The sequence below is a fragment of the Emys orbicularis genome, chromosome 10, assembly GCF_028017835.1.
Source record: "Emys orbicularis isolate rEmyOrb1 chromosome 10, rEmyOrb1.hap1, whole genome shotgun sequence".
NCBI lineage: Eukaryota > Metazoa > Chordata > Testudines > Emydidae > Emys > Emys orbicularis.
The window spans coordinates 40215646-40242401 of NC_088692.1; the positions used below are offsets into that span (position 1 = coordinate 40215646).

Below are 26756 nucleotides of genomic sequence, written 5' to 3' on the forward strand. Positions count from 1 at the left end.
ATCACTTTGATGCTCCAGCAGCCGGAGCATCGACTCTTGCCTTCTGTGTGCAAGCTGACGCCACTTCTCCTCTTCAGCCCGCGATTCAGCACGCAACTTCTCCTCTTCAGCCCGCGATTCAGCACGCCACCTCTCCTCTCGCTCATATTGGGCTTTTCTAAAATCAGTAATTGACTGCCTCCACGCATTCTGCTGTGCTCTGTCAGCGTGGGAGGCAGTCTGTAGTTCAGTAAACATTTCATCACGCGTCCTTCGCTTCCGCTTTCGAATATTCACTAGCCTCTGTGAAGGAGAAACATTTGCAGCTGGTGGAGGAGAAGGGAGAGGTGGTTAAAAAAGATACATTTTAGAGAACAATGGGTACACTCTTTCACGTTAGATTTTGCTGTTCATATCACACAGCACATGTGCTTTCGTTACAAGGTCGCATTTTTCCTCTTATATTGAGAGCCTGCAGGTTTGGTGTGAAAGATCACTCACGCAGTGCCAGGCCACAGATTTCAGCTTGCAGGCAGCCATGGTAAGACACAGTCTTGGCTTTTTTAACCTTGTTAACAAGTGGGGATGGTTTAAAACAGTACTGCTCTCATTAACCATACCAAGCACCCGTTGGGTTGGCCATTTAAAATGGGTTTGCAATGTAAAAGGAGGGGCTGCGGTTTACGGGTTAACATGCAGCACAAACCCAACTAACTCCCCTCCCCCACACACCCAATTCTCTGGGATGGTCACTTCACCCCTCCCCCCCACCGCATGGTTAACAGCGGGGAATATTTCTGTTCAGCAGAGCAGGAAGGGGCACCTCTGAATGTCCCCTTAATAAAATCGCCCCATTTCAACCAGGTGACCGTGAATGATATCACTCTCCTGAGGATAACAAAGAGCGATAAGGAATGGATGTTGTCTGCATGCCAGCAAACACCGGGACCATACGCTGCCATGCTTTGTTATGCAATGATTCCAGACTACGTGCTACTGGCCTGGCGTGGTAAAGTGTCCTACCATGGCGGACGGGATAAGGCAGCCCTCCCCAGAAACCTTTTGCAAAGGCTTTGGGAGTACATGAAGGAGAGCTTTCTGGAGATGTCCCTGGAGGATTTCCACTCCATCCCCATACACGTTAACAGACTTTTCCAGTAGCTGTACTGGCCGCGATTGCCAGGGCAAATTAATCATTAATCATTAAACACGCTTGCTTTTAAACCATGTGTAATATTTACAAAGGTACACTCACCAGAGGTCCCCTGTGTGCCCACAGGGTCTTGGCTGAGTTCGGGGGTTACTGGTTCCAGGTCCAGGGTGATAAACATATCCTGGCTGTTGGGGAAACCGGTTTCTCCGCTTCCTTGCTGCTGTGAGCTATCTATATTATCTCCATCCTCATCTTCCTCGTACCCCGAACCCGCTTCCCTGTGTGATTCTCCAGTGAGGGACTCATAGCACACGGTTGGGGTAGTGGTGGCTGCACCCCCTAGAATGGCATGCAGCTCCGCGTAGAAGCGGCATGTTTGCGGCTCAGCCCCGGACCTTCCGTTTGCTTCTCTGGATTTGTGGTAGGCTTGCCTTAGCTCCTTAATTTTCACGCGGCACTGCTGTGCGTCCCTGTTATGGCCTCTGACCTTCATGGCCTTGGAGACCTTTTCTAATATTTTGCCATTTCGTTTACTGCTTCGGAGTTCGGCCAGCACAGATTCATCTCCCCATATGGCGAGCAGATCCCGTACCTCCCGTTCGGTCCAGGCTGGAGCTCTTTTGCGATCCTGGGACTCCATCACGGTTACCTGTGCTGATGAGCTCTGCGTGGTCACCTGTGCTCTCCACGCTGAGCAAACAGGAAATGAAATTCAAACTTTCGCGGGGCTTTTCCTGTCTACCTGGCCAGTGCATCTGAGTTAAGAGTGCTGTCCAGAGCGGTCACAATGAAGCACTGTGGGATAGCTCCCGGAGGCCAATAACGTCGAATTCCGTCCACACTAACCCAATTCCGACCCCCTAAGGCCGATTTTATCGCTAATCCCCTCGTCGGAGGTGGTGTAAAGAAACCGGTTTAAAGGGCCCTTTAAGTCGGAAGAAAGGGCTTCATCGTGTGAACGTGTCCAGGCTAAATTCGATTTAACGCAGCTAAAGTCGACCTAAACTCGTAGTGTAGACCAGGCCTTTAAGTGTGGGGTCTAAAGCCCTGGCAGATCCCACACTTCTCTTACATGAGCCTCCCCCAGGAACTTTAAGCAGCTGGCGTGGGGATCACTCTTGGGCATGAGTTTAGTGCAGGCAGCACACGGCTTGACACCCAGAGACCAGGGCATCCCAAGGGAGTATACTGTTCCAGCAACTGTCATGGGCGGTAAGAAGGAACTGGAAGGGCGCAGGGCCGGCAGTGCCCCTTATACCGGCGCATAAGCATGGGCATCCAGGGGGTGCTAGAGCTGGCCCTACAGATACCACTGGGAGAAAAATCTCCGGCAACAGTGCATGTGGCTTGTGCACACCGGACATGGAATGGACATGAGAAATTACTTGAAGTAGTCTGAGTTACAAACCCTGCAAGGGAGCACTTAAATCTAAACCAAAAGCCTTTTTCACTGGAATTTAAATATAATTTCATGGAAACATCTCTATTGGATTTTACAAATCCTAAAATTATTTTTATAAAACTTAAATTCTGGGCAAAAATTGACTAGACAGTATCTCTTTAATTTACTTAAATAAGGTGTATACTTGAATAACTAGTTACTGAGTCCTGGAAACCAAGACCTGTTTTGTACAGGTACTTTATGAAACCAGTTTAAGTCTCTCTTGGATCTTTTATCTCTGCTGATTTTTAAACGCTATAGATTTTAGAAAGAAAGTTTCCAAAAGAGATGTATAAATTGTGCTCACAAAATCTACTTGGGGATACAAACATGTACATGTTTGCACAAAGAATGCAGTTACATACACAGAAATACTGACTATAGAAGCACACACCCATTTGCATGCACATTTATCCATTCTAGGCATGCAACTATATTTTATACGTGCATTTACCTGCTTGTGCCCATATATTTTGACACATTTTAAAAACTCTGGCCCTTACAAAGTCCCTTTGTCTATTGTTGTTTCTTATTATTTAGATTGTAGTAGTGCCCAAATATGCTAGGTGTTTTATAATATAGAAAATGACACATGTCCTTCAGCCAAAACTTTTAATAGCACATTTTCCTTCCTTTGCCAAGGGTAGAGGTGCTACATTTACTGAACCCCAATCTGTATTTTTTCAGCCATAAACACAGCACCTCACCTCTGAGAGGGATGAAAGATGACTGGGTAGTTTCAACCCTATATGTCACTGCCCTTCTCTGGTGAGTAAGAAAGGGATTCTTGAATAATCAGTGGGGCCAGCACCCTATACCACAAGAACATATGCACCCCTATCTGGGTTTGGTTTGCCTCAGGCACTGATCCGAGGAGAAACTAAGCAAGAAAAAACAGTGTGGGTCAACTACATGCAGCAGGGTAAACCCAGTAAATAAGCTTCCCAGGCACTTCGAACCCTGATTTGAACCCAGCACTTCAGTAATGTATTATTAACCGTCCCATTGCTCCACCAGCCCTGGACCAGTAGTACTCACTTGCCAGGTGCGGACCTGAACCCGATTTGGCTCAACTGTGTAAATGCTTTCTTCATGCATAGCCAGCACTGGAGAATCACAGAGGAAAGAGCCTGGAACATTCACAAGAATACCATCATTAGAATAAATGGCTACGTGCTATCAATCAAAGTAAAGCATGCTCTTTCAGTCTAATTCAGGGGTAGGCAACCTATGGCACGCGTGCCGAAGGCGGCACGCAAGCTGATTTGCAGTGGCACTCACACTGCCTGGGTCCTGGCCACCGGTCTGGGGGGGCTCAGCATTTTAATTTAATTTTAAATGAAGCTTCTTAAACATTTTTAAAACCTTATTTACTTTACATACAACAATAGTTTAGTTATATATTATAGACTTATAGAAAGAGACCTTCTAAAAACGTTATAATGTATTACTGGCACACAAAACCTTAAATTAGAGTGAATAAATGAAGACTCGGCACACCACTTCTGAAAGTTTGCCGACCCCTGGTCTAATTCATGAAGTGACTAGTCCCCAGGGGCGGCTCTAGGCATCAGCAAAGCAAGCATGTGCTTGGGGCAGCCCATTTGCAGGGGCGGCAGGGATCTAGCATGGGAGCTGAGAACCAACAGGGGGCCCTGGGAGCTGTAGTTCCTTGGTTAGCTCCCTGCCTATAGAGCCAGCCCTGGAGCAGGGAAAGAACTACATTTCCCAGCATTCCCTTGGCCACTACCAACAGGAAAGAGGAGGAGGGAGTGAGGAAGCTGAGACCTCACGCTGCAGCCTGCTTTGAATGGAGAGCTGCACTGTGAAGGGTAGGGATACCATATTTTAACATTCAAAAAATAGGACACTCCATGGGGAGGGAAGGTAGCCCCACCCTGCCACCATCCACTCCCTCCGACTGCCCCCCACAGAAACCCCAACCCATCCAACCCCCCTGCTCCCTGTCCCCTGATCATCCCCTCCCGGGACCCCTGCCCCAACTGCCCCCCAGGACTCCACCCCCTATCTAAGCCCCACTGGTCCTTGTCCCCTGATTGCCCCCTCCTGGGACCCCACCCCCTATCTAAGCCTCCCATCTTGTCCCCAACTGCCCCCTCCTGAGACCCCCGCCAACTTCCCCCCTAGGACCCCACCCCCTACCTGTCCGCTGACAAACCCCTGGGACTCCCATGCCTATCCAACTGCTGCCTGTCCCCTGACTGCCCCCCCGAACCCCTGACCCATCTAACCCCCCCTTCTCCCTGTCCCTTGACTGCCCCCCCAAACCTCCGCCCCATCCAACCCCCCCTGCTCCCTGTCCCTTGACTGCCCCCCCGAACCCCCTACCCCTTCTCCAACCCCCCAGCACCCTTACCATGCCACTCAGACCAGCGTGTCTGGCTTCACGCAGTGCCAGACACGCTGCTGCACACATGCTGCCGTGCTCCCCTGCGGAGCCACAGCCCCCCCCAGCACCTGCCTTCCAGATTTGAACACCTCAAAATTCAGGAGTGCTCAAGCTCAGTTTGGGCAGTTACTTCATTTCTCCCAAATCAAATATACTGATCCACTGTAACTTGCTGTAGAAAAAGTAGGATAAAATTGAGCAAGAAATGCTTCCCAGTGGTTATTAGGACTGGAATTGCTATTTTCAACAGCCATTGCCTTTTGTTTGTTTGTTTGTTTAAAAGGAAGACAGTGATATTGCACTGGCAAATTCCCCATAAAAAGAAAGAGTGGAACAAAAGAATAATAAAGGCATCTCAACTTTTCCTCATTTATGTAGGACAGTCTTATAATATGCATCCAGATATCCTCCAATCACACAAGCTGAAAATTGTTCCACTTTACTGCAGTTCTGTAACCATATGGGAACCAATCCTGTCTGTGTTCTGTGCACATCCAAAATTCCTGCTGAATGACCCGCCCTGGGAGCGAGTTACCAGTGACCCAGGGCTGCGCCGGAAGGAGGGTGCAGGGCGGGGGGGGGGGGGGAGCCCAGGGCTGGGGCGGCAGGGTGTGTGTGTGTGGGGGGGGGGGGAGAACCCAGGGCTGGGGCGGCAGGGGGGTGCGGGTCGGGGAGGGGGGGAGAGCCCAGGGTTGGGGCAGCAGGTAGGTGCGGCGAGGAGCCCAGGGCTGGGACGGGGGGCAGCCAACATTTTTTTTTGCTCGGGGCGGCAAAAAACCTAGAGCCGGCCCTGCTAGTCCCTACAGTGGTCTCAATAAAGCAGTGTGCATTGACAGCAGGTCATTTCCAACTCACAACAAATCTGTTCTTCAATCGTTCTGTAGCACTTCCCAAAATTCTTCCCCCCCTTCTCCACCATCATTTGTCCCTTATGCTGGTTTCTCGTCAGGAACTACATCCAGAGTATGAAATTATATCTCTAACAGAAGGCACTCCGTATGCTCTGTTCATATGTGAGGGGTGGAAGAGTAGGGGGAGGCAGAGAGAAGGAAATTGACCAGCCCCAGTTTTACGATCAGATGAGATGATTCACCCTTCCCTGATTTTGCTACAATTGGGAAATTGTAAATGAGGGTGCAACAGAATTGGAGGTGCTCTGGAACAATCTGTGAATATTGCATGTTGACCTGGCTATTGGGATAGTTACTGGAATATGTTGATTTAGTAATAGGGAGGATTGTAAGGACAAAACAAGCAAGAAGGGAAGAAGAATAGCTCACAATAAGCCACTTCTCAGCAAACATCTGAAGGTTCTTTAGAGAAAATGCTTGAACTATTGGCCTTGAAGAGTCTACCCCCTGGCTCCAGTCAACTTAGAGAATCACTTTTGACAGCATCATCCATGCCTGGGAATCAGAAGATCAAAAGAACTAGAGCAGTTTAAAAAAAAAAATCTCCCTCTCTCCAGTGAGCAGGTAGTGGTTGGGGAACTGTTTGCAGGGGGCAGAATGACAAAAAGTTCCCACGAGGGTATCTGAAGAAGCTAGGCGTGCCTAGCTCACCATCACAGGATGGTAGGGCTTTAGGTAAGACAGACATGCATGTAAACTGTCATTTTAAAATCCTTTTACTTTAAATGCTTTGTTCCTACTATTAAAATAAACAATACTTAGGCTTTTAAGAAGGCTGTTTGGTCACACACTCCCAAAGGGAGAAATCACAGGTACCAAACCCAGTTGGACCTCTACTGTTAGAAGGTGTTCAGATACTATGGTGGTGAGCACAGTATAGGAACCTAAATAGAATAGGGTAAGCACAGTTCATACACAGCGTACTGTAGCCAGGGCCCAGTCTTAAGAGAAGAATTCCGGAATTTCAACTCAGGAGAGGTAAAGGCATGAGGCCTGCCTGACACCTGATGCACTCAGACCATCAACGGGTCAGAGGTGCAGCTGGCCCTGTAACCATGACAGGGGACTTCTATGTTTGAACATTAATTTGCAATGAATTCTTATTAATCTAGTGCAGCTTCTTAGCACTAAACTAACTAGGAGCAGTGCCCAAGAGAAGAGTGAAATGAAGTGATCAGAAGTGATGTGAACATGTTTTGTGGTGGGTAGCAGGCATTATCTGTTAACACTGGCACATAAGTCTGTTTCCAGTTTCCTAGCACTCACAGGCCTTAAAAGTAGATATTGCATTATAATATCATTAAAAATAAAGCCTTACATTTGTATCACACTTGCAAATGCAATAAGGTCAGACTTTTACATATGATTTATTAAGAACTATGTCTCTGGAATGTGCTTCATCAGGGTCCGAGTTTTGTGTGGGTTATTTTAAACTGATTTAGCTTGGGTTTGTTTTGTTTTTAACCTGTGAAAAAGGCATCTCAGAGATATAATCAAGCTACTCTAGCAGTTTCCATGCTATCAAGACCCCTAAGGGACTGGAAGTGTACATCATTTCTACTATAGGTCAGTTCCCCCCTTAGTACTACTCATGATACATATATAAGAATGTAGAGAGGTTCAGGTATCAAACTGCACACTATATCCAGGGGTTTCAGCTAATGATTAGAGCAAAGGTCTGGGAGCCAGGATTTGAGTTCTGTTCTTGTCAGTGACTCAGATGATCAAGGATCTGTCCACCTCTTTATGCCTTATTTTCCTATTCTGTAAAATTGGAATACTAACCATTTCACAGGAGTGTTGTGAGGGCTAATTAGTGCTTGTAGAGTTCTGAAATGCAAAGTATGATTATTAAAGCCTAAGAGTTATCATGAATTCAGTGAACATATAATTTTTGGGGGATTCAACACCCTCATACATGTTCTCCTGTGGGCTACCTCTTGTGAAGTCCTACCTGCATTTCGTAACGTGGCTCCTGAGCATTCAAAGACAGTGACTTGCTTCCCATTCCAGAATACTATAGCATCCTGAAATAGCCACAGAGAAGTTACAAAGCAGTTACGTTTCTGCTGGAAACATGCATGAAATCCCTCAACGATTTGTAACTCAGTTTAGTGCCAATCTAGTAATTCTGCTAAAATCCTTTTCATACAAAATCCCATGTAGAGTCTATGCTATATTCATTTCTGTGCATGAACAAACAACAATGGAATAAACTTTCCATCACAGCCATCACCTTATACCTTCCTCTATATATTTACTGGGTTGTCCAATGCCCAGAGGTCACTAACCAGAGAGCTATTAATGAATAATTGTGCTGCCTGGAAATCAGCTCCATTGGAATGTGCCTGTTGTAGCAGTGATGCTATTTTCCATCAACACACATATACTGCAAAAGCAACTAAAATGTAAGGAAGGGAGAATCTGAGAAGAGTTAGATAAATTATGGTGGAAAGCTTGGATTTCCATCTCTGAAATAATTAAACCACATTAAGTGAGTGAGTCTTCGGCAAGAAAAGAAACTGCCCACAACAGCTGAGGTGGTGAGTTACCTTAGTGGCAAATACTCCAGTAATGTGCATATCAACGCGGAGGCTGTGCGTGGCTCCTGTACCGAAGAAGGTCACATTAAGCAGATTTGGGGACACTTGCACTACTGCCACCTGCTGGTGGAAATGAGATGACATAGCCTGCTCGCTGAGGATCACCACAGAGTTCATGTTGTTCACTGCCAGTAGGTTTTTCCTGGAGCCCCACTACACACAACAAAGAGGGTGAGAAAAATTCAAAACACTTTAATCAGAGATTTTTGAAACACTGTAATTCCGAGGGGCCTCAGTTACAGACAGTTTCTCAGGGTTGGGGGCACGTATAACATACATATGAATATAATCTCAAAATGAAATCCTACTTTCTGAACTCAGGCATAGTCAGGAGGATGCATATCCACCTGTACTTCTTCAGGGTATGCTATAACCATATTTGCACCCATACTCTTTCAGTACATAGAGAGGGGCATGGATCAGCGTTCATGTTGCACTCCCTGTACTGACCCAACCCCAGCTGGAGAAGCTAACAATCCAACCAGCGGACCAAATTCTGGTCATGTGCCACTTGAGGCATGTTGCACATACACTAAGAAGAATGGTACATGGAAGAGCCTGTTTTAAATTACCTCTTTTCATCCCACCCCCTTGCCACTATTATACCATCTTGCATGCAGTACTGTTAGAGAAAGATAAGGTACTCAACAAGATAGTTAATACTTTTTCCTATAAAATCAAGATGTGCATGTGAAGTTCTTTCCCATGACAAATTGTTTCTTCTTTGACTACCCACAGTCCTATTTCCAGTTTTCTTAAGATTTCACCTAGAGCTGGCTCAAATATTTTAGATGAAAAATGCAGTTTCAACCAAAAAACATTTTCCCCCAAGACTTAGACTGTAGGCGGCAGCAGTGGAGAATGAAGTAGCAGCAGCAGCCCTACTACACTTTAGCCCAGTGGTCAGGGAACTCACCTGAGATGTGGAAGACCTGAGTTCAATTTCCCCTGTAGTGATGTGGAGAACAGTTCTGAAAATTGCAGAAGAGTGCAATGGGCTATGGAATATTCTGGGGAAGGTCTTGCTCAATCTCTCCCATTGAAGCTTTTCCATTTTTTATAAACAGTCACTGGAACAGGAACATGAACTTGGGTCTCCGACATTCTACTTGAGTGCCCCAACCACCAGGCTATAGAGTCACCCTCTCACTCACTCAGTCTTGTCCAATGACTATTCACTGTCATTATGAATGACTATGAATTGCCACTATGAATATCTAGTTCTAATTTCACCGTCTTTTGCCAGCCATCTCAATCAATAGTGCAGTTCAATTTCCCAATCCATACAGTACCCATCATGTGCCCAAATGAAGAGGTCTGAGAGCATTTTTCCCTATTGAGTCCCACCCCACTCCAACTAAATATTATTATTTAATATGGATTATTCCCCCACCTAAAAAATGTTAAGACCAATCACACAAAAGTCTTTCATAAGCAATAACTGGGGAGAGTTCTATTGAATTTAATAGGGATTAGACTAATCAGTTTCTACAAATAATCAACAGAATTTTATCAGAATTACTCCAAAAGCCTACATAATAAATAGGAAGGCTCTCCTTCTCTGTTTTAAGCCATCATGTAGTGGGAATATAATTCTCTGCTGAGTTCTATAGACTGTCTCCAAAAAAAAAAAAAAAAAAAAAAAAAAAAAAAGCCATAGGAAGCATACGTGCCTGGCTTTGACCAATACACAGCATAATGTTTTAAGCCTATTGCTAAACTGATTCCCAGAGGGGAGAACACTGTCTTGGAGTCTTCTTTGAGGCCTCTTTGACCAATTTCATTTTGGATAGACAGAGAATTTTCAAGGAAGCACTCAAGTCCAAGATCAGACTGCTCAAGATAATACCCTTCAGCAGATCTCACAGCCAGTAAAGCCAGGAGTCTTCCCAAGGTAGAAGAGTCATTTGTTCACACTTGTCCATCACTGACACCTTCCAAGTACTTCAGGCAGTTCTTTATGCCAGTCAAATACAACACATCAGAAGAGCTGTGATGGTAAAATGTCTTAAGTGCCCAGTTCTGGGATCTTACTGCTTCACTATGGCCTTCATTTGTACTTTATTAACAGATAACCAAACTAGTTGACTGTATGGCTCACTTAGACCAGTTATTTAAATACCATTTAAGTTTTGCAAGATATAGGTATCCCAAATAAGTTCAATGGCTTTGCTGTACATTAATAAACTATTATTTACATTATAGTAGCCCCCAAAGGCACCAGCCCCTTTGTGCTAGGCACGTTATAAATCTGTAACAAAGAGATGGTCCTGCCCTCAAGAGCTAATACACTGGTCTACAATTTTTGAGAAGTCGTCTGCTTCAGAGATAAAATGTGCTATTTATTATGTATTTTGATGCGCTGAATTCAAATATGACAATTAAAACAACTGATTGGCTACTGTTTCTAAGATATTTCAGTTTTTACATTTTATGTCTATGTATATTGTGTAGATAGTAGAGTTTTAATCATAAATTGTAAACCTAGGTCTTTTCATGTGTTTATGGTTGCTTTACATGATACTATTTCACCTGTCCTGTTTATGTAACACTTTAAAAATCAGCAAAAGGGTTATATAAATAAAATTTATTATGAAACAAAAGGCAAAAAACTATTCTGTACATAGTTTAGTCCTATTCAGTGTCTACTCGGCACTTCTTGGCTTGTCTCTTGTATTCATTAAATGGAGCATCTCTTGTCACTGTCCAGCAATAGTCTGCAAGCATTGATGGGCTCCATTTGCCCTGATAGCGTTTCTCCATTGTTGCAATGTCCTGGTGAAATCGCTCGCCGTGCTCGTCGCTCACTGCTCCGCAGTTCGGTGGAAAAAAATCTAGATGAGAGTGCAAAAAATGTATCTTTAGTGACATGTTGCAACCAAGGCTTTTGTATGCCTTGAGGAGGTTTCCCACCAACTACCTGTAGTTGTCTGCCTTGTTGTTTCCGAGAAAATTTATTGCCACTAACTGGAAGGCTTTCCATGCCGTCTTTTCCTTGCCACGCAGTGCATGGTCAAATGCATCATCTCGAAGAAGTTCACGAATCTGAGGACCAACAAAGACACCTTCCTTTATCTTAGCTTCACTTAACCTTGGAAATTTTCCACTGAGGTACTTGAAAGCTGCTTGTGTTTTGTCAATGGCCTTGACAAAGTTCTTCATCAGACCCAGCTTGATGTGTAAGGGTGGTAACAAAATCTTCCTTGATTCAACAAGTGGTGGATGCTGAACACTTTTCCTCCCAGGCTCCAATGACTGTCGGAGTGGCCAATCTTTTTTGATGTAGTGGGAATCTCTTGCACGACTATCCCATTCGCAGAGAAAACAGCAGTACTTTGTGTATCCAGTCTGCAGACCAAGCAAGAGAGCAACAACCTTCAAATCGCCACAAAGCTGCCACTGATGTTGGTCATAGTTTATTCACCTCAAAAGTTGTTTCATGTTGTCATAGGTTTCCTTCATATGGACTGCATGACCAACTGGAATTGATGGCAAAACATTGCCATTATGCAGTAAAACAGCTTTAAGACTCGTCTTCGACGAATCAATGAACAGTCTCCACTCATCTGGATTGTGAATGATGTTGAGGGCTGCCATCACACCATCGATGTTGTTGCAGGCTACAAGATCACCTTCCATGAAGAAGAATGGGACAAGATCCTTTTGACGGTCATGGAACATGGAAACCCTAACATCACCTGGCAGGAGATTCCACTGCTGTAGTCTGGAGCCCAACAGCTCTGCCTTACTCTTGGGTAGTTCCAAATCCCTGACAAGGTCATTCAGTTCACCTTGTGTTATGAGGTGTGGTTCAGAGGAGGAGGATGGGAGAAAATGTGGGTCCTGTGACATTGATGGTTCAGGACCAGAAGTTTCATCCTCTTCCTCGTCTGACTCAAGTGAGAATGATTCTGGTGCATCAGGAACCGGCAGTTCTTCTCCGTGGGGTACTGGGCGTATAGCTGATGGAATGTTTGGATAATGCACAGTCCACTTTTTCTTCTTTGACACACCTTTCCCAACTGGAGGCACCATGCAGAAGTAACAATTGCTGGTATGATCTGTTGGCTCTCTCCAAATCATTGGCACTGCAAAAGGCATAGATTTCCTTTTCCTCTTCAACCACTGGCGAAGATTTGTTGCACAAGTGTTGCAGCATATGTGTGGGGCCCACCTCTTGTCCTGATCTCCAATTTTGCAGCCAAAATAAAGGTGATAGGCTTTCTTAACCATAGTGGTTATACTGCGCTTTTGTGATGCAAAAGTCACGTCACCACAAACATAGCAGAAGTTATCTGCACTGTTCACACAAGTACGAGGCATCTCTGCTCACTTTGGCTAAACAGAAATGTGTCCCTTTGCAAAATCAAACACTGACAAATAAGAGAGCACGACACTGTATGATTTCTAGAGCTGATATAGGGCAATTTGTTCAGCAGAGTGATGTAAGCTTCATTATGATTGCATCATCCATGACTTCTAGGAATAACATGATGCAATTCATATCATGTATGACGCAATACCAGCTTCAGATTGCATCATTCATTGTTTTGCCTAAAAAGCAAGTACTGTCCAAACCCAGTCATAGATTTATTCATAGATCCAGTCAAAGATGTATTTTAATCATTTCTGGTTTAAATTGAGATCCCTTCCCTTTATAACTCACTTATCCTCCGCCATTCCCAAGTCAAGGGTCGTATATACTGACCCAATAGCATATCTTGAAAACTAGAGCCAATCAACAATTTTAAGCATCATCTTCGTTCTCAGTGACCCAGAATTAGTAAAGTTTGACTACATTTATTTCAGAAGCATTTTGGCTGTAGAGCAGTGATATAAGTAATAAATAAAGCCACTTGTGCAATGTTAGTACACAGAGCTTCCTGCAGCAGAAAATTGCTACAACTCTACTTTATCCTGCCAAATTTTGCTGCAGAAAATGATGATAAATTGTATATCATCTAGGACTATTAAACTGCCTCTAATTTGCGGTTACAGTAATATAAATAATAATATGATGATCAGGAAAGAAAACAAAGCTGTGGCGGCCATGTTAGGGGACTCCAAAATCTGAGTGAATAGGACTTTTGTAGGATATGTAAGACCTGACTCTGGGATGACTTGTGTAGTTATTCATTTTAATGAACAGATGGTAGCCTGTATATATATAGTTAAGATAGTAACTTGCTTGATGCCACATGCCCCTTTTTGTCCCTTGTTTCTAACTTTAAAGCCTGAAGTTTCTTATGTTTAGTCCTGTCACATGAGACTTTTTTCCAGAAAGTTTGGGGTGGCATTGTCAAATTTGCATCAGCTTTCCATTACAAAAGATTTTTCTTACTTTCTTTGAAAAGTCATTTATCAAAAACAGCTTAGCCCACAGGTTCCAGATTTGGTTTATTCTATGATCTCAATAAGACCTGATGTCTGACTATTCTTGGAAAGTCTGGTGGACTCATTGTGGGGTTATGAAATGTATGATAATTCCATGAATGCGCCACAGATATTAGAGAGCTCCCAGGTTCCTTGTATGGGATCCATGTGGGGCTTAGAAACTCTGTCAGAGTAGACACACCAAATGTGTTAGGATAAATTGCAGAATTTATAAGTGCTGCAGAAGCAGAATGCACTCTTGGGCTCCAGAAACTCTATCCTGCAGAACCTGTAAGCTCTAAAAGTTTCTGAGACATGGTGAGTCTCCAAGGCTCCTGCATTTTACTGGGATTTTTGAGCTACTGGTAGAACATTTTAATTTTCAGATTTTCATGTGTTTGTTTTTAACCATAACACTGAATTCAAAACATTTGGGGTGTTTCTATGACTACACCATTCTAATAACATTGATTTAAATAGCTGTATATGGTGGTAATTGTACTATAACCAAATCTGTGATCTGGAAAATAAGGCTAAATTATAGCTTTATTTTTCATTTTTATTTCTGAAGGTACTTGATTAACAGCATTGATTGACAGCTATCATACTATTATACTCCAACATAAATGAACTAGAGCAGTGGTTCTCAAACTGGGGTCCGCGAGGGCACTCCAGGGGGTCCACAAGTCATGTCTGGGGCCACCAGCCCCGCTGATCAACCCCTCCCTCTCTCCCCCAGCACCTCCTGCACATCGCAGAACAGCTGTTCAGCAGTGTGCAGGAGGCGCTGGGAGGGAGAGGGAGGAGGGGGGATGGGGGTCACTCAGGGGAGGGAGCGGAAAGAGGCAGGGAAGATGAGGGGCAGGGGTGGAGTGGGAGTGAGGGTGTGGTCTTGGGGGAAGGGGTGGAATGGGGGCAGGGCCTGGGGCTGAGTGGGGGTTGAGCAACCCCGGGGAAAATTAAAACCCGGCTGGGGGGGGGGGTCTGTAAAAATGTTTAAATCAAAATGGGGGTCCTTGGGTTGCTAAAGTTTGAGAACCTCTGAACTAGAGAGTATTTCCCATCTACCTCTCTTCACAAACCATTGGGCTAGATTGTAACAAACAGAAAGATTAAACTGGCCAGGAGCCAAACTCAGCTGATATTGACCTTTGGCCTCAATATATTATTATGGCTTTCTGCCTCGCCAGGGGTTTTCATAGAAAAGTGGGTAAAAACCTTTTAGAAGAATTATCTGAGGATTTCAAGAGGAGAGGGTTATTCACCATGTGCAGTAACTGAGGTTCTTTGAGAGGGTTGTCCCTGTGGGTGCTGCACCTTGCGCCCTGCGCTTGTAATCAGAGATCTGTAGCAGCAGTGCCTAGTTGGGTCACGCACGTGCCGTCGCCGTTACATGCCACCCAGGCGGTTACATAGCGCTGTGCAACCAGCCATCCCTCGGTTACTTCTCTACCGCAGAGAATCTAGCGTGAAACTCCAAAGTAGAGGGGAGGAGGGAATGTAGTGGAGCACACACAGGGACAACCATCTTGAAGAATCTCAGGTGCTGCACAAGGTGAGTAAGCCTCTCTTCTTCCAGGAGCATGCCTGTAGGTGCTCCACTTTAGGGGACTGTCAAGCAGTGCCCCTCAGTGGAAGGTACAGGCTTCAGAGTTGCATTAGAGATGGTTGATAAAACAGAGTCCAAACAGAGCGTCTGATGATGACTGTTGCTCTATACAGCATAGTGCTTTGTGAATGTGTGGGCAGATGTCCAAGCTGCTGCTCTGCAAATGTCAATAATGGGGACATTGATGAGAAAGGCTATGGATGCTGGAAGTGTGTGCGCATAGGCGCCGACTTCCCCTCTGCCCCGTGGGTGCTCGACCCCACCCCGGCTCCTAGCCCCACCTCTGCACCACCCTTGCCCCACCCCAATTCCACCCCCTTCTCCCAAGTCCCTGCCCCTGCCCTGCCTCTTTACCGCCTCCTTCCCCGAGCGCGCCACTCCTCCCCCTCCCGCCCAGAAAGTCCTAAGCGCCACCAAACAGCTCTTAGGCAGTGGGCGGGAAGTGCTGGGAGGGTGAGGAGCGGGGACGCCGCACTTGGAGGACGAGGAGGGGGTAGGGGCAGGGGGAGCTTGGTTGCCGGTGGGTGCGGAGCACCCGCTAATTTTTCCCCGTGGGTGCTCCAGCCCTGAAGCACCCACGGAGTTGGCACCTATGTGTGTGCAAGTTCCCATTGGGGCTTGTAATTGATGCTTTTGATAACAAAGGTGGATGCATCCCGATATCCACTTGGATAGTCTGCTTTGCGATGGTTTTCCCTTTTGATCATTCTGTTATAGAGACGAATAGTCTGTGATTTTCTAAATGTTTTTGTTCTTTCCATGTAGAAAGCTAATGCTCTTTGAACATCCAGTGTGTGGAGTGATGCCTCTCTCTTTTGTCTGCATGCAGTTTTGGAAAAAACACAGGTAAGTAAAATGGGTTTGTTTAAATGAAAGGGGGAGGCAACCTTGGCTAGGAATTTAGGGTGTGGTTTTACGATAACTTTATCTTTAAAGAAAGTGGTGTATGGGGGGGGGGGTGCCATTAGGGCACCTTGTTCTCCCACCCATATGGCAGACATAATGGCGATGAGGAAAGCCACCTTCATTGGTGGAGTAATGAGCAGGTGGTCAGCAGCTCAAATGGTTTTCCCATAAGTCAGCGTAATACCAGGTTGAGTTCCCATGTAGGAGGTGGGTTACTTATTTCGGGGTAAGCGTTCTCACTTCCTTGGAAATGTTTAGTTGTTGGGTGGGCGAATATGGTGACACCATCCACATTATTGTGGAAAGCTGCGATAGCTGCCAAACGTACCCTGATGCAGCTGGTAGAGAGACCCAGGTTTTTAGTTCTAACATGTAATCCAGTACCCTTGGTAAAGGGGAGGATGTTGATATGATATGTTTGTCCTGGCACCATATGTTGAACCATTTCCATTTATGAATACGTCTTTCTTATATTTGGTCTACGGCTGTGCAGTAATATGTCTTTTACTTCCTCCGAACAGGTCATTTCATTTCCTCTCAGCCATGGAGTAGCCAGGCCCTGAGGTGAAGTATTGTGAGGTTCGGATGGTGGATGTGTCCTGCATCTTGGAAGAGAAGATGAGGTATTAGAGGAAGATTTTGAGGTGGGCACACCGCCATCTGGGTGCTATTAGGATGAATTTGGATTTGTCCCTCTTGATCTTGTTTCTGACCCAGGTTAAGAGTAGGGTCAGGGGAAATGCATACATTAACAGGGCACCCAATTTGATGAGGAGAGCGTCACTTAGGGTATGGGGTCCCAGTCTGGCTCTAGAGCAATATTGCGGGCACTTGGTGTTCTGTGCTGTTGCAATGAGGTCTATGGTAGGGAATCCCCATAGTTTGAATATCATATGTAGAACTCCAGGGTCCATTTCCCATTCAGGATTCTGTGAGAACTCTCCGCTTAGTGCATCTGCTGTTGTGTTTTGACATCCCGGAAGATAGGATGCTGATATGTCAATGTTGTGGCTGATGCACCAATTCCAGAGCAGTATTGCCTCTGTGCATAAGGAGTGTGATCACGCCCCCCCCCCCCCCCACCTTGGTGGTTTATGTAAAACGTGCATGCTACATTGTCCGTGAGGGTCCTGATGGCTTTGTCTTTGTTTAGAGGTAGAAAGTGGTTGCATGCGTTGCAGACTGCCCTTAGCTCCAGCAAGTTTATGTGCTTGTTGGACTCTGATGGAGACCTTCGGCCTTGGACTGTGTTGTTGAGTAGATGCACTCCCCAGCCTATTAGGAAGGCATCCGTGGTGATTGTCATTGTTGGAGCCCTTTGTAGAAATGAGACTCCTGTACAGACATTCTTTGATTGTGTCCACCATTTTAGGGAATCCTTTAACTTATTTGGCATTAAAAGACATCTGCTTAGGCAGTGCCTGTGTGGTATGTACACTGTTCGAAGCCAGGCCTGCAGGCATCTCATGTGTAGTCTGGCATGTTTGATGACAGACATCGTTACTGGCATATGTCCCAGAAGTTGTCAGCATGTTCTGGCAGATGTTTGTGGGTTGTCAGTCACTGTCCAAATTAAGTGGACAAGTGTGATGAAGCGTTGATGAGGTAGGGCTGCTGTCGCTATTGAACAGTTGGGACAAACTCCGATGAATTCCAGTTTCTGGACAGGTATGTGTTGACTTTTGCATGTTTATTTGTAACCCTAAGTTTGTGAAAAGGGTTATTGTACTCTGAGTGGTGTTCATTGCTTCGTGTTGTGATGGTGCCTTTATGAGGTAGTCATCCAGATATGAAACATCATGACTCTGTGTCTGCGGTGGTGTGCCGCCACCACTGCTAAATCTTTGGAGAAAACCCTTGGGGCGGTTGACAAGCTGAAGGGTAGTACTTTCTACTGGAAGTGTTGTTTTCCCAGGGTGAAGCTTAGGAATCTTCTGTGTGATGGATGGATGGTAATATGGAAATATGTGTCCTGTAGGTCAAGGACTGAGAGCCAGTCCCCCTTTTCTAATGCTGGAATTATAGTTGTTAGTGTCACCATTTTGAAATGCTGGGTTTTTGTTGAGTTTTCTTAGGTCCAGAATGGGTCTCCACCTACCCGTCTTTTTCTGGGTTAGAAAATAGTGAGTAAAATCCTTTCCCTCTGTGCTGTGTTGGTACTGGTTTCACTGCGCCTAGGTGTATAAGGTGGTTTACTTCCTGTTGCAGCAGGTACTTGTGAGAGTGGTCCCAGAAGAGGAACGGGAAGGAAGGGAGGGTGGGATGGCGATAAAGGGGATAGAATTACCAGTTTGGATAAATTTCCAAAACCAATTTGTCTGCAGTGATGGTGCACCAGACTCGGTAAAAATGGTGACAAGTGATCTCCGAATGGTCGGGAGATAGTCTCTGTTTCCAGCGTTAGAATGTGTGGTTGTCTCGTGTCCTCAACCACACCTTCAAAATTGCTGTCTCGAGGTGGATTGTTGGGACGTTGAAGGTTGGTTTTGGTTTTGTTGACATCTGGTCTGTCTTTGCTTGCGGCATTAGTCATATTGCCTGTGGGTTGAGTGTGCAGTGGCGATCGGAATCTCTGGGTGTAATACCTGTCCTGTTTCTTTTTATTTGCAGGTGCGTAGATGCCCAGGGATTTTAATGTTGCCTTTGAGTCCTTCAGTATATGGAGGGACTTGTCCGTTTTGGCTGCTAATAGTTTTGGGCCTTTGAAGAGGAGGTCCTCAACTGTTGACTGCACTTCTCTCAGTAACCCTTAAAAATGGAGCCATGATGCACGACACATTATCACTGATGTTGCAATTGAGTGTGTCGCCGTGTCTGCGGAGTCAAGTGAGGCCTGCAACGCTGTCCTGGCAATGAGATGGCCTTCGGCGATGTTAGCTTTAAATTGTTCTTTTTTTCTCTTCCAGTAAGCGGTCAATAAATTCCAACATTTTCGGAAAAAATTGCATGTGTATATTTTGACAGTAGGGCTTCGTAAAACTGCTATATGAAACTGCAGTTTTGCAGATGAATACACCTTGTGACGATCGAAGAGATCCAACTGTGATGGGTTCGGTCACAGAAATCCCCTTGGGACTATCACCTGATGTGCTGAAATTACCTCTGAGCCCATTTTCCCTGCCTTTTTGGACTCCAAAACCCTGCCTTGTTGAGCCAGACACGCTAGCCTGCTGCAACACAGACCCAGGGTCTGGTCCACGCCCCCAAAGCTGCAGACTTAACTGAAAACAACTCAGCAGGTTACCTGTCTCCAGCACCCAGACACCCAGTTCCCAATGGGATCCAAACCCCAAATAAATCCGTTTTACTCTTATACAGGGTAAATTCATAAATTGTCCGCCCTCTATAACACTGATAGAGAGATATGCACAGCTGTTTGCTCCCCCAGGTATTAATCACTTACTCTTGGTTTATTAATAAACAAAAGTGATTTTATTAAGTATAAAAAGTAGGATTTAAGTGGTTTCAAGTAATAACAGACAGAACAAAGTAAGTCACCAAGCAAAATAAAGCAAAAACACACAAGTCTAAGCCTAATACATTAAGAAACTGATTACACGTAATATCTCATCCTCAGAGATGTTCCAATAAGCTTCTTTCACAGACTAGACTTCTTCCTAGTCTGGGCCCAATCCTTTCCCCTGGTACAGTCTTTGTTAGTTCCAGCAGACATCTCAGGTGGTAAGCAGGGGTTTTCTCATGACTGGCCGCCCCTTTTGTCCTGCTCCACCCTCTTTTATAGCTTTGGCACAAGCCGAGAATCTTTTGTCTGTGCTTGTCCCCACCCCCACCTCATCAATGGAAAAGTACAAGGATTAAGATGGATTCCAGTATCATGTGACATGGTCACATGTCACTGTAAGACCCCTAGTCTCCATTGTTCCTGGGTTGGCCCACACGTACACAGGAAGGAGTGCAGGTAAATAAACCATTTACAACCAACTGTTCTAGTCAATGGGAGCCATCAAGATTCTAAACCACCATTAATGGCCCACACTTTGCATAATTACAATAGGACCTTAGAGTTATACTTCATATTTCTATCTTCAGATACAAGAATGATACATGCATACAAATAGGAGGAATATGTTCAGTAGCTTATAACCTTTGTTATGATACCTTACAAGAGACCTTTTGCATAAAGCATATTCCAGTTACATCATATTCACACTCATAAGCATATTTCCATAAAACATATGGAGTGCAACATCACACTAACCTCTTCCATTCTCTGTCATACAGGGTTGTTCTAGTATGGTGTTGCTTTCCCCTCTCATTTACTGCTTCCACCACTAAGTTTGGTGTGGAGTGTGTGAACAAGAACTCCACTCCTTTAGATGGCACATAGTATTTTTTGTCTGATCTTTTGTATGAGGGAGGTGCTGTTGCTTGTGTCTGTCAGATGGTTTTGGCAGGTTCCATAATAGCACCGTTAATCAGACATCTTCCTAGGCAAAGATAGTGTTACTGAAGTATGTCTAGCAGTTTATGCTGCGATTCAGGTACCTCTTCTAGGGGTACGTCCAGGGACTCTGCCACCCTTTTGAAAAGTTCCTGGAATTGTTTGAAGTCATCTCCTGTGGGGAGGTGGCGGCATTATAGTTTCATCCGGTGATGAAGATGACAGGTTCACCAGTGGTAAGGCTTCTGGTCTGAGATTTCTTCAGTTTCCTCAGTCATCTCCTTCTGTATTTCTGAGGGTGCTGGTATAGGTGAAGAAGATGATTGTGGTGTTCTAGATCTTGGTGGGCTGGGGGGCTTGAGATGTTGTGCCCTGAATTCTGCCAATGGCTCCCAGTAGGGCCAATTTGGTGGGAATGGCACGGGAAGCGGCGCCCACGGGTGCCCATATCAGCTATATGCCTCTAAAGACGAGTGGTATTCTGTTTGGTGGGATGGTTCTGGTTTGGGTGAAGAGTGATGAGGTGCATATATTTCCCCTTCGCCCTTGTCATCATCATCATCACTGGAGAAAGGGGGAACCGATCTAGGTGGTGTGGTCAGGGGCCTTGGTACCAACCAATTTGGAGTGCCGTCGGTACCGAGGAGTGGGAACTCCATTGTTGAAGAGACCAGTAGCTCTGTATGTCTTGGGAATTGGTACAGTACTGTGAATGCTGGTACCGATGTCGGTGCTGCGGTGGTGAGTGTGAGTAGTAGCCACTTGTGCCAAGGATCTTGTGTTTGTGCTGTATAGGTACCACAGGTGACATCATTGCGCCCCCAGGTGCAGAGTGTCTTTTTGGCTCTGTGGGTACTGAGGTGAAGGGTTTTACTTTGCCCTGTGTGCCTCCATCTGAGCTTGCCCACTTAGGGACTTTCACTCTCTGGGAACACGTGGTACAGGAAGGTCCCATTGTCTCGGAGTCCAATGTGCCTGGTGATATTGGCACCAAGGCAGTCTTGGGGGTTGGAGACTTGCTTTTTCTTAACCAATTCCCGTTGCAGTGAAATCTGAGCCTGCTTTTTTGTAGCCTTCTTGAACAGAGTCTCTTTTGTAGGAGCTGTTGAGACAGGACCTCTGTCAGAGGCTGCCAATGGCGACCGTTGGCGGGTCCTCGACTCAGGGTCCAACGCAGGTCTCAGAGAGGTTTCTCCATCATAAGGAGCTTAAGCTGAAGGTCCCTCGCTTTTCTTGTTCTGGTCCTTAGATTATGGCAGTGTGGACATGTAATGGTCCTCACTTGGGGTCTTGTTGGGGAGCGTGGCCTAGTAGTCAGGGCTGCAGCTCGTGACTGCAAAGGGGGTTGTCGGGAGGAAAGCCCGGGCCCTCTCACTCCACCAGACTCTGACCCAGGGCCCTTTGGGCTACCAATAGTCTGGCAACCAAGGCTACTTAAGGCTGGCCTCCCTGGGCCTCTTCCTCTTGCCCCCCCCCTAGGATCAGCTTAGTCCAAGGCTTTCCCCTGGTGGGGAAATCCAAACCACAAGAAATAAGAGGGGGATACCAATGTTCAAGGTCCACAGGATACTTCCCTCTCTGGTTGTCTCTGGGTGGGTCCTCCCTTCCCTCAGGGAGGGCCCCTTTAGGCAGCTATGTCAGAGTCTTAGGCTTCCCTCTGCTCTGTGCTGCTGGAGCTGTGGGCTGCATGTCTGCTCACCTCCAGCTCTACCCCCAAATGAGCTAATTGCCTGCCTTTTAATTCCTCCAGCAGATGGAGCATTTGCTGCAGGTGTGGCGGGGCAGGTTGGCTGAGCCCAAAATAATCCCTTAAACCCTTATTCCCCAGTGTGGTGTTTGTACACCCCATCACAGTAAACTTTTGACGGATGTGTGTCTCACCGAGACAGTGGACATACTGCGCATGTTTGTCAGAGATAGGGATTTGACAGTCTGCAAGTCAAGGCAATGTTTAAATCCTGGTGATCCGGGCATGCCGAAGAGGTTCTGTCCCAAATTAAGAAGGGAAGCAGTAACTCTAGAGAAGCCTAGCCTTATCTTCCTAATAAGGTGGATAAAGAAAGAAATTTTTTTTTTTAAATAAAATAAAACAAAACAAGACAAGTATAAAAGGGTAAGAACAATTAATTATCTAACTACTAAGTTGACTATTAACTATAAGCTATCTTATCTAAAAGTAAGAAAGAGGTGCTAATCTCTCCGACTCAAGCAAAAGACAATAGAGAAGGAACTGAGGGACAGTTGGTCGCACAGCGCAATGTAACTGCCTGGGGCAGCACGAGACAGTGACCCAACTAGGCACTATTTATGTTATATACTTTCCATTCTAAAAAGTGAAACAAGAAATCTCAGACCCCCTTCCCCTGCAAAGAGGCAGATACATTCATGACTGACTCCCCCTTCCTAAACAAACAAACAAACAAACAAACAAAAAAGAGCGTAGGGGCCTGTTCCTCAAGTTAAAACAGGGCAACAAAATAATATTATATATTAAAGTTGTTATAAATTTTTTTTTAAAAATCAAAAAGGCACAAATTTGAAAACGGAAGGCTGAAAAAATATCACAGAAGGATCTGAAAGCAAAGCTTTCCTGTTTTCCTGGGCCAGAAAGCCAGATCAGGATGCTGAATCAAATGGATTTCCTGGTCAATAAGACATTAAAATAGAGATGTTTGGTTTGAGGACAATGGTGATTGTTTAGTCCCACCAGTAGATCAACTCCCCCTCTACTAGATGGCACATGCCTAACTGCTCTCAAGAGTGTTACACTAGAAGCATCCCAAACTTGCCAAGTACTGGAGGAGAAAAACAAACAAGTGAGGAATATCCAGCTGAATAGTCCGCTTTTTTTTTGAGACATTTATTTATCCCAGGGTACGTCCACACCTGAAAATTTACCAAAATAGCTGTTCCAAAATCATTAATTCCAGAATAGTTATTTTGGTATAAATGCCCATGTGGACATTCTCATTCCAGAGTAAGAATGTCCACACAGGATTTTATACCGAAATAACAATTCTGTAATAGCAGTTGTGGCAAATTTGCAAGTGTATGTTCCAACATGTGTTTTAGGATGAAGTAATTTCAAGGCATTGCAATATGAGAAATTATACATATTAGGAGGAAAAAAATCTCTGAAAATATCTGGAGTCCTCATTTGAGCTCTGTGTCTCCAATTTGGAGGGGAAGAATGGTTCTGTGGTCAAATCACACAGCTGGGAGTTGGCATCCCAAATTCTAATCCTAGATCTGTCACTGATTTACTGTGTGACTTTGGGCATGTAACCTATCCCCAGATTTTTAAAAGGTATTTAGGTATTGTGGTGCTCAGTTAACTGATTTAGGAGTCTAACACATTTTCAAAAGGGATCTAGGAAATCAGGAGCCAAAATCCCATTGACAGTCAGGGATTAAGCCTCCTAAGTGCCTAGATCCATTCGTAAAATGACATTTTGGCTCCTAAATAAGTTAGGCATCGTAACACTGAACACAGCAATGCCAAATTACCTTTAAAAATCTGGGCCTTAGTCTCTGCAAGTTTACACACCTTTATAAAAGAGGATCACACAGATAACGCTATCTCTTTGTGAAGTAGATAAGTTATTATTTGTAAAGTGCTGTAAGAGCCTCAGATGGAAAGTGTCAAAGAAATGCAAAGTATCATATTTAGGCCACTTTGTCTGACACTCTTCTTTTCCCAAATCTAATATTTGGAAACCAGAGGATACAGGGAATATGCAGAGTATTAGAAAGATTTACCAACACCTTCCTCTGACAGCAAACAATCCTAAAGGGGAAAGGGATCAACTCAACCCAGAATTACCTTTATCTGAGTGATATTCCCCTCCAGTTCTGTAGGGGTCTGAAGCTTCCATCTGTCCTTGCCCTCCAATGCCTGTGTGCTCTGATTGGACACGGATGCTTTCCTCCACATAGCTATTCTCCCTTTATTGGTACCAGCTGCTAGAAGACCTGCCATTAATAAAGTTGTTCTATATTTTAAATCAAGTTCAGAAACCAACAACAAACATTAAATGAGGTAAAAAATAACCATTTTTATTTGTAATCCAACAGTCAGAATTGTGCTCATGAAAATAAAAAAGACTTGCAACACTATAGACAGGCAGTCTGCAGGCATCCCCATACAGCTCTGCCAATGTCTCTCCATATTGACTAGATACCAACAATCCAGTTGAACCTCCCTTGAGGAGAAACTGCAAGAAATATCACATGGCTGTAAGTGGGTTAAGGTCCCTTCTGTGCTCCAAGATGGAACCGTGCTTTAACTGTGTCATAAGAGAACCTTAGTTTAAACAGCTACACATTTGTGGTCGCAGAGTAGATAAGGTCCCCACAGCAGATTTGTTACTATTGAAAAGTATCCTGCTGGACACAGTAATATGAGAACTCTATACTAAAATTGCTACAGAGCACTGAAGGCAAACATTTCACAACAAGGTTTATGAGCTAAGGATCACGGTTCTCACAGGGTTTCTTACCTTTAACAGTGCAGTAAGAGACAGAGTTTACACATTCCCCTGCTTCAAAGCCAAGCTGCACATCTGGAAAGAGCACATAATTCTCACTCCGCTCTAAATCCCAGAACCTAAGTTCACAGAAAACAAGGGGCTTTTAAAGAGTGATATCCTTCCAGATGTTTGACTGAAGATATTCAATGGGATACAATGCAGGGCACACATTTTTTATTGCTGGAATGCCCAGATCATTTTCATTTTAAAATGAAACTGCCAGCAGCCGTCTATGGCAGTGGTCACCAACCGGTAGATCGCGATCAACTGGTTGATTGTGGAGCCTCTGACAGTCAATCTGTCTCAGTCTAGGGTTGCCAACCCTCCTGCAGCCAAACAGGGAGATCGGCCGCTAAGTCCAGCAGCAGAGCGAGGCTAAGGCAGGCTCCCTGCCTGGCCTGGCCCTGCACTGCTCCTGGAAGCAGCCAGCACATTGCTGCGGCCCCTGGGGGAGGGAGCAGGAGGTCTCCACACTTTGCCCTCGCCTGCAGGCACCGCAGCTTCCATTGGCTGGAAACAGGGAACTGTGGCCAATGGGAGCTGCAGGAGTGGTGCCTGCGGACAGGGGCAGCGCATGGCATCACCTGCCCCTCCCACTCCAGGAGCCACTGCCAGACATGCTGGCTGCTTCTGGGAGCAGCGCAGGGCCAAGGCAGACAAAGAGCCTGACTTAGCCCCACTGCGCCGTCACCCAGGAGCCGCCTGAGATAAGCGGTGCCCGGCTGGAGCCCACACCCAAACCCCTCCTGCACCCCAACCCCCAGCCCTAGCCCCCTCCCAGAGCCCGCATCCTGCATCCCAACCCCCTGCCCAAGCCCCCTCCTGAAATCCGCACTCCCTCCTGAACCCCAACCTCTTGCCCCAGCACTGAGCCCCCTCCTGCACCCAAACTCCCTGCCCCCGCCCAGAGCCTGCACCCCCTTCCACACCCCAACCTGCTGTCCCTGCCCGGTGAAAGTGAGTGAGGGTGGAAGAAAGCGAGCGACGCAGGGAGGGGGGATGGCATTAGCAGGGCGGGGCCTCATAGAAGGGGCTGGGCAGGGGATGAGGCACAGGTGTTTGGGTTAGTGTGATTACTGTTATTTCTACATTTTCTTTGAGGTAGATCCTGGGTTGGACTTAAATTCAAAAGGTAATCTTTGCTTAAAAGGTTGGAGACCACTAGTCTATGGAATGTGCAGAAGCCGCTTATTAACTTTCACTCATTATTGAACTTTTTTCCTTTAACTTATTATTTTCTCTGTTTTCTGATATCATGTATGAAAAAAGATTTGGAAACAAACTGCCTCATTTATACAGAGGGGATTGGATATCCCTTTACTTCCCATCTGATGGTTCTCCATCTTTTTTAAAATGCTCCCCATTACCATTAACTGCTAACAGCCCTTTGAATTCAAGGGTGATTTTCTGGAAAAAAGCACTGAAGCCAAATGCCTTCCC

The 26756-nt window shown here is 45.4% G+C and overlaps 1 protein-coding gene across 1 annotated transcript in view; it reads right to left on the minus strand.

Annotated features, from left to right (window-relative positions):
* The window catches only part of IFT140 (intraflagellar transport 140), a 242819-nt gene that overhangs the window by 160736 nt on the left and 55327 nt on the right, over positions 1 to 26756 (minus strand). The window contains 5 exon segments of the mRNA XM_065412296.1: positions 3612 to 3703; positions 7849 to 7921; positions 8447 to 8650; positions 24611 to 24759; positions 25287 to 25393. Of these exon segments, the coding sequence (XP_065268368.1) occupies positions 3612 to 3703; positions 7849 to 7921; positions 8447 to 8650; positions 24611 to 24759; positions 25287 to 25393 (625 nt within the window).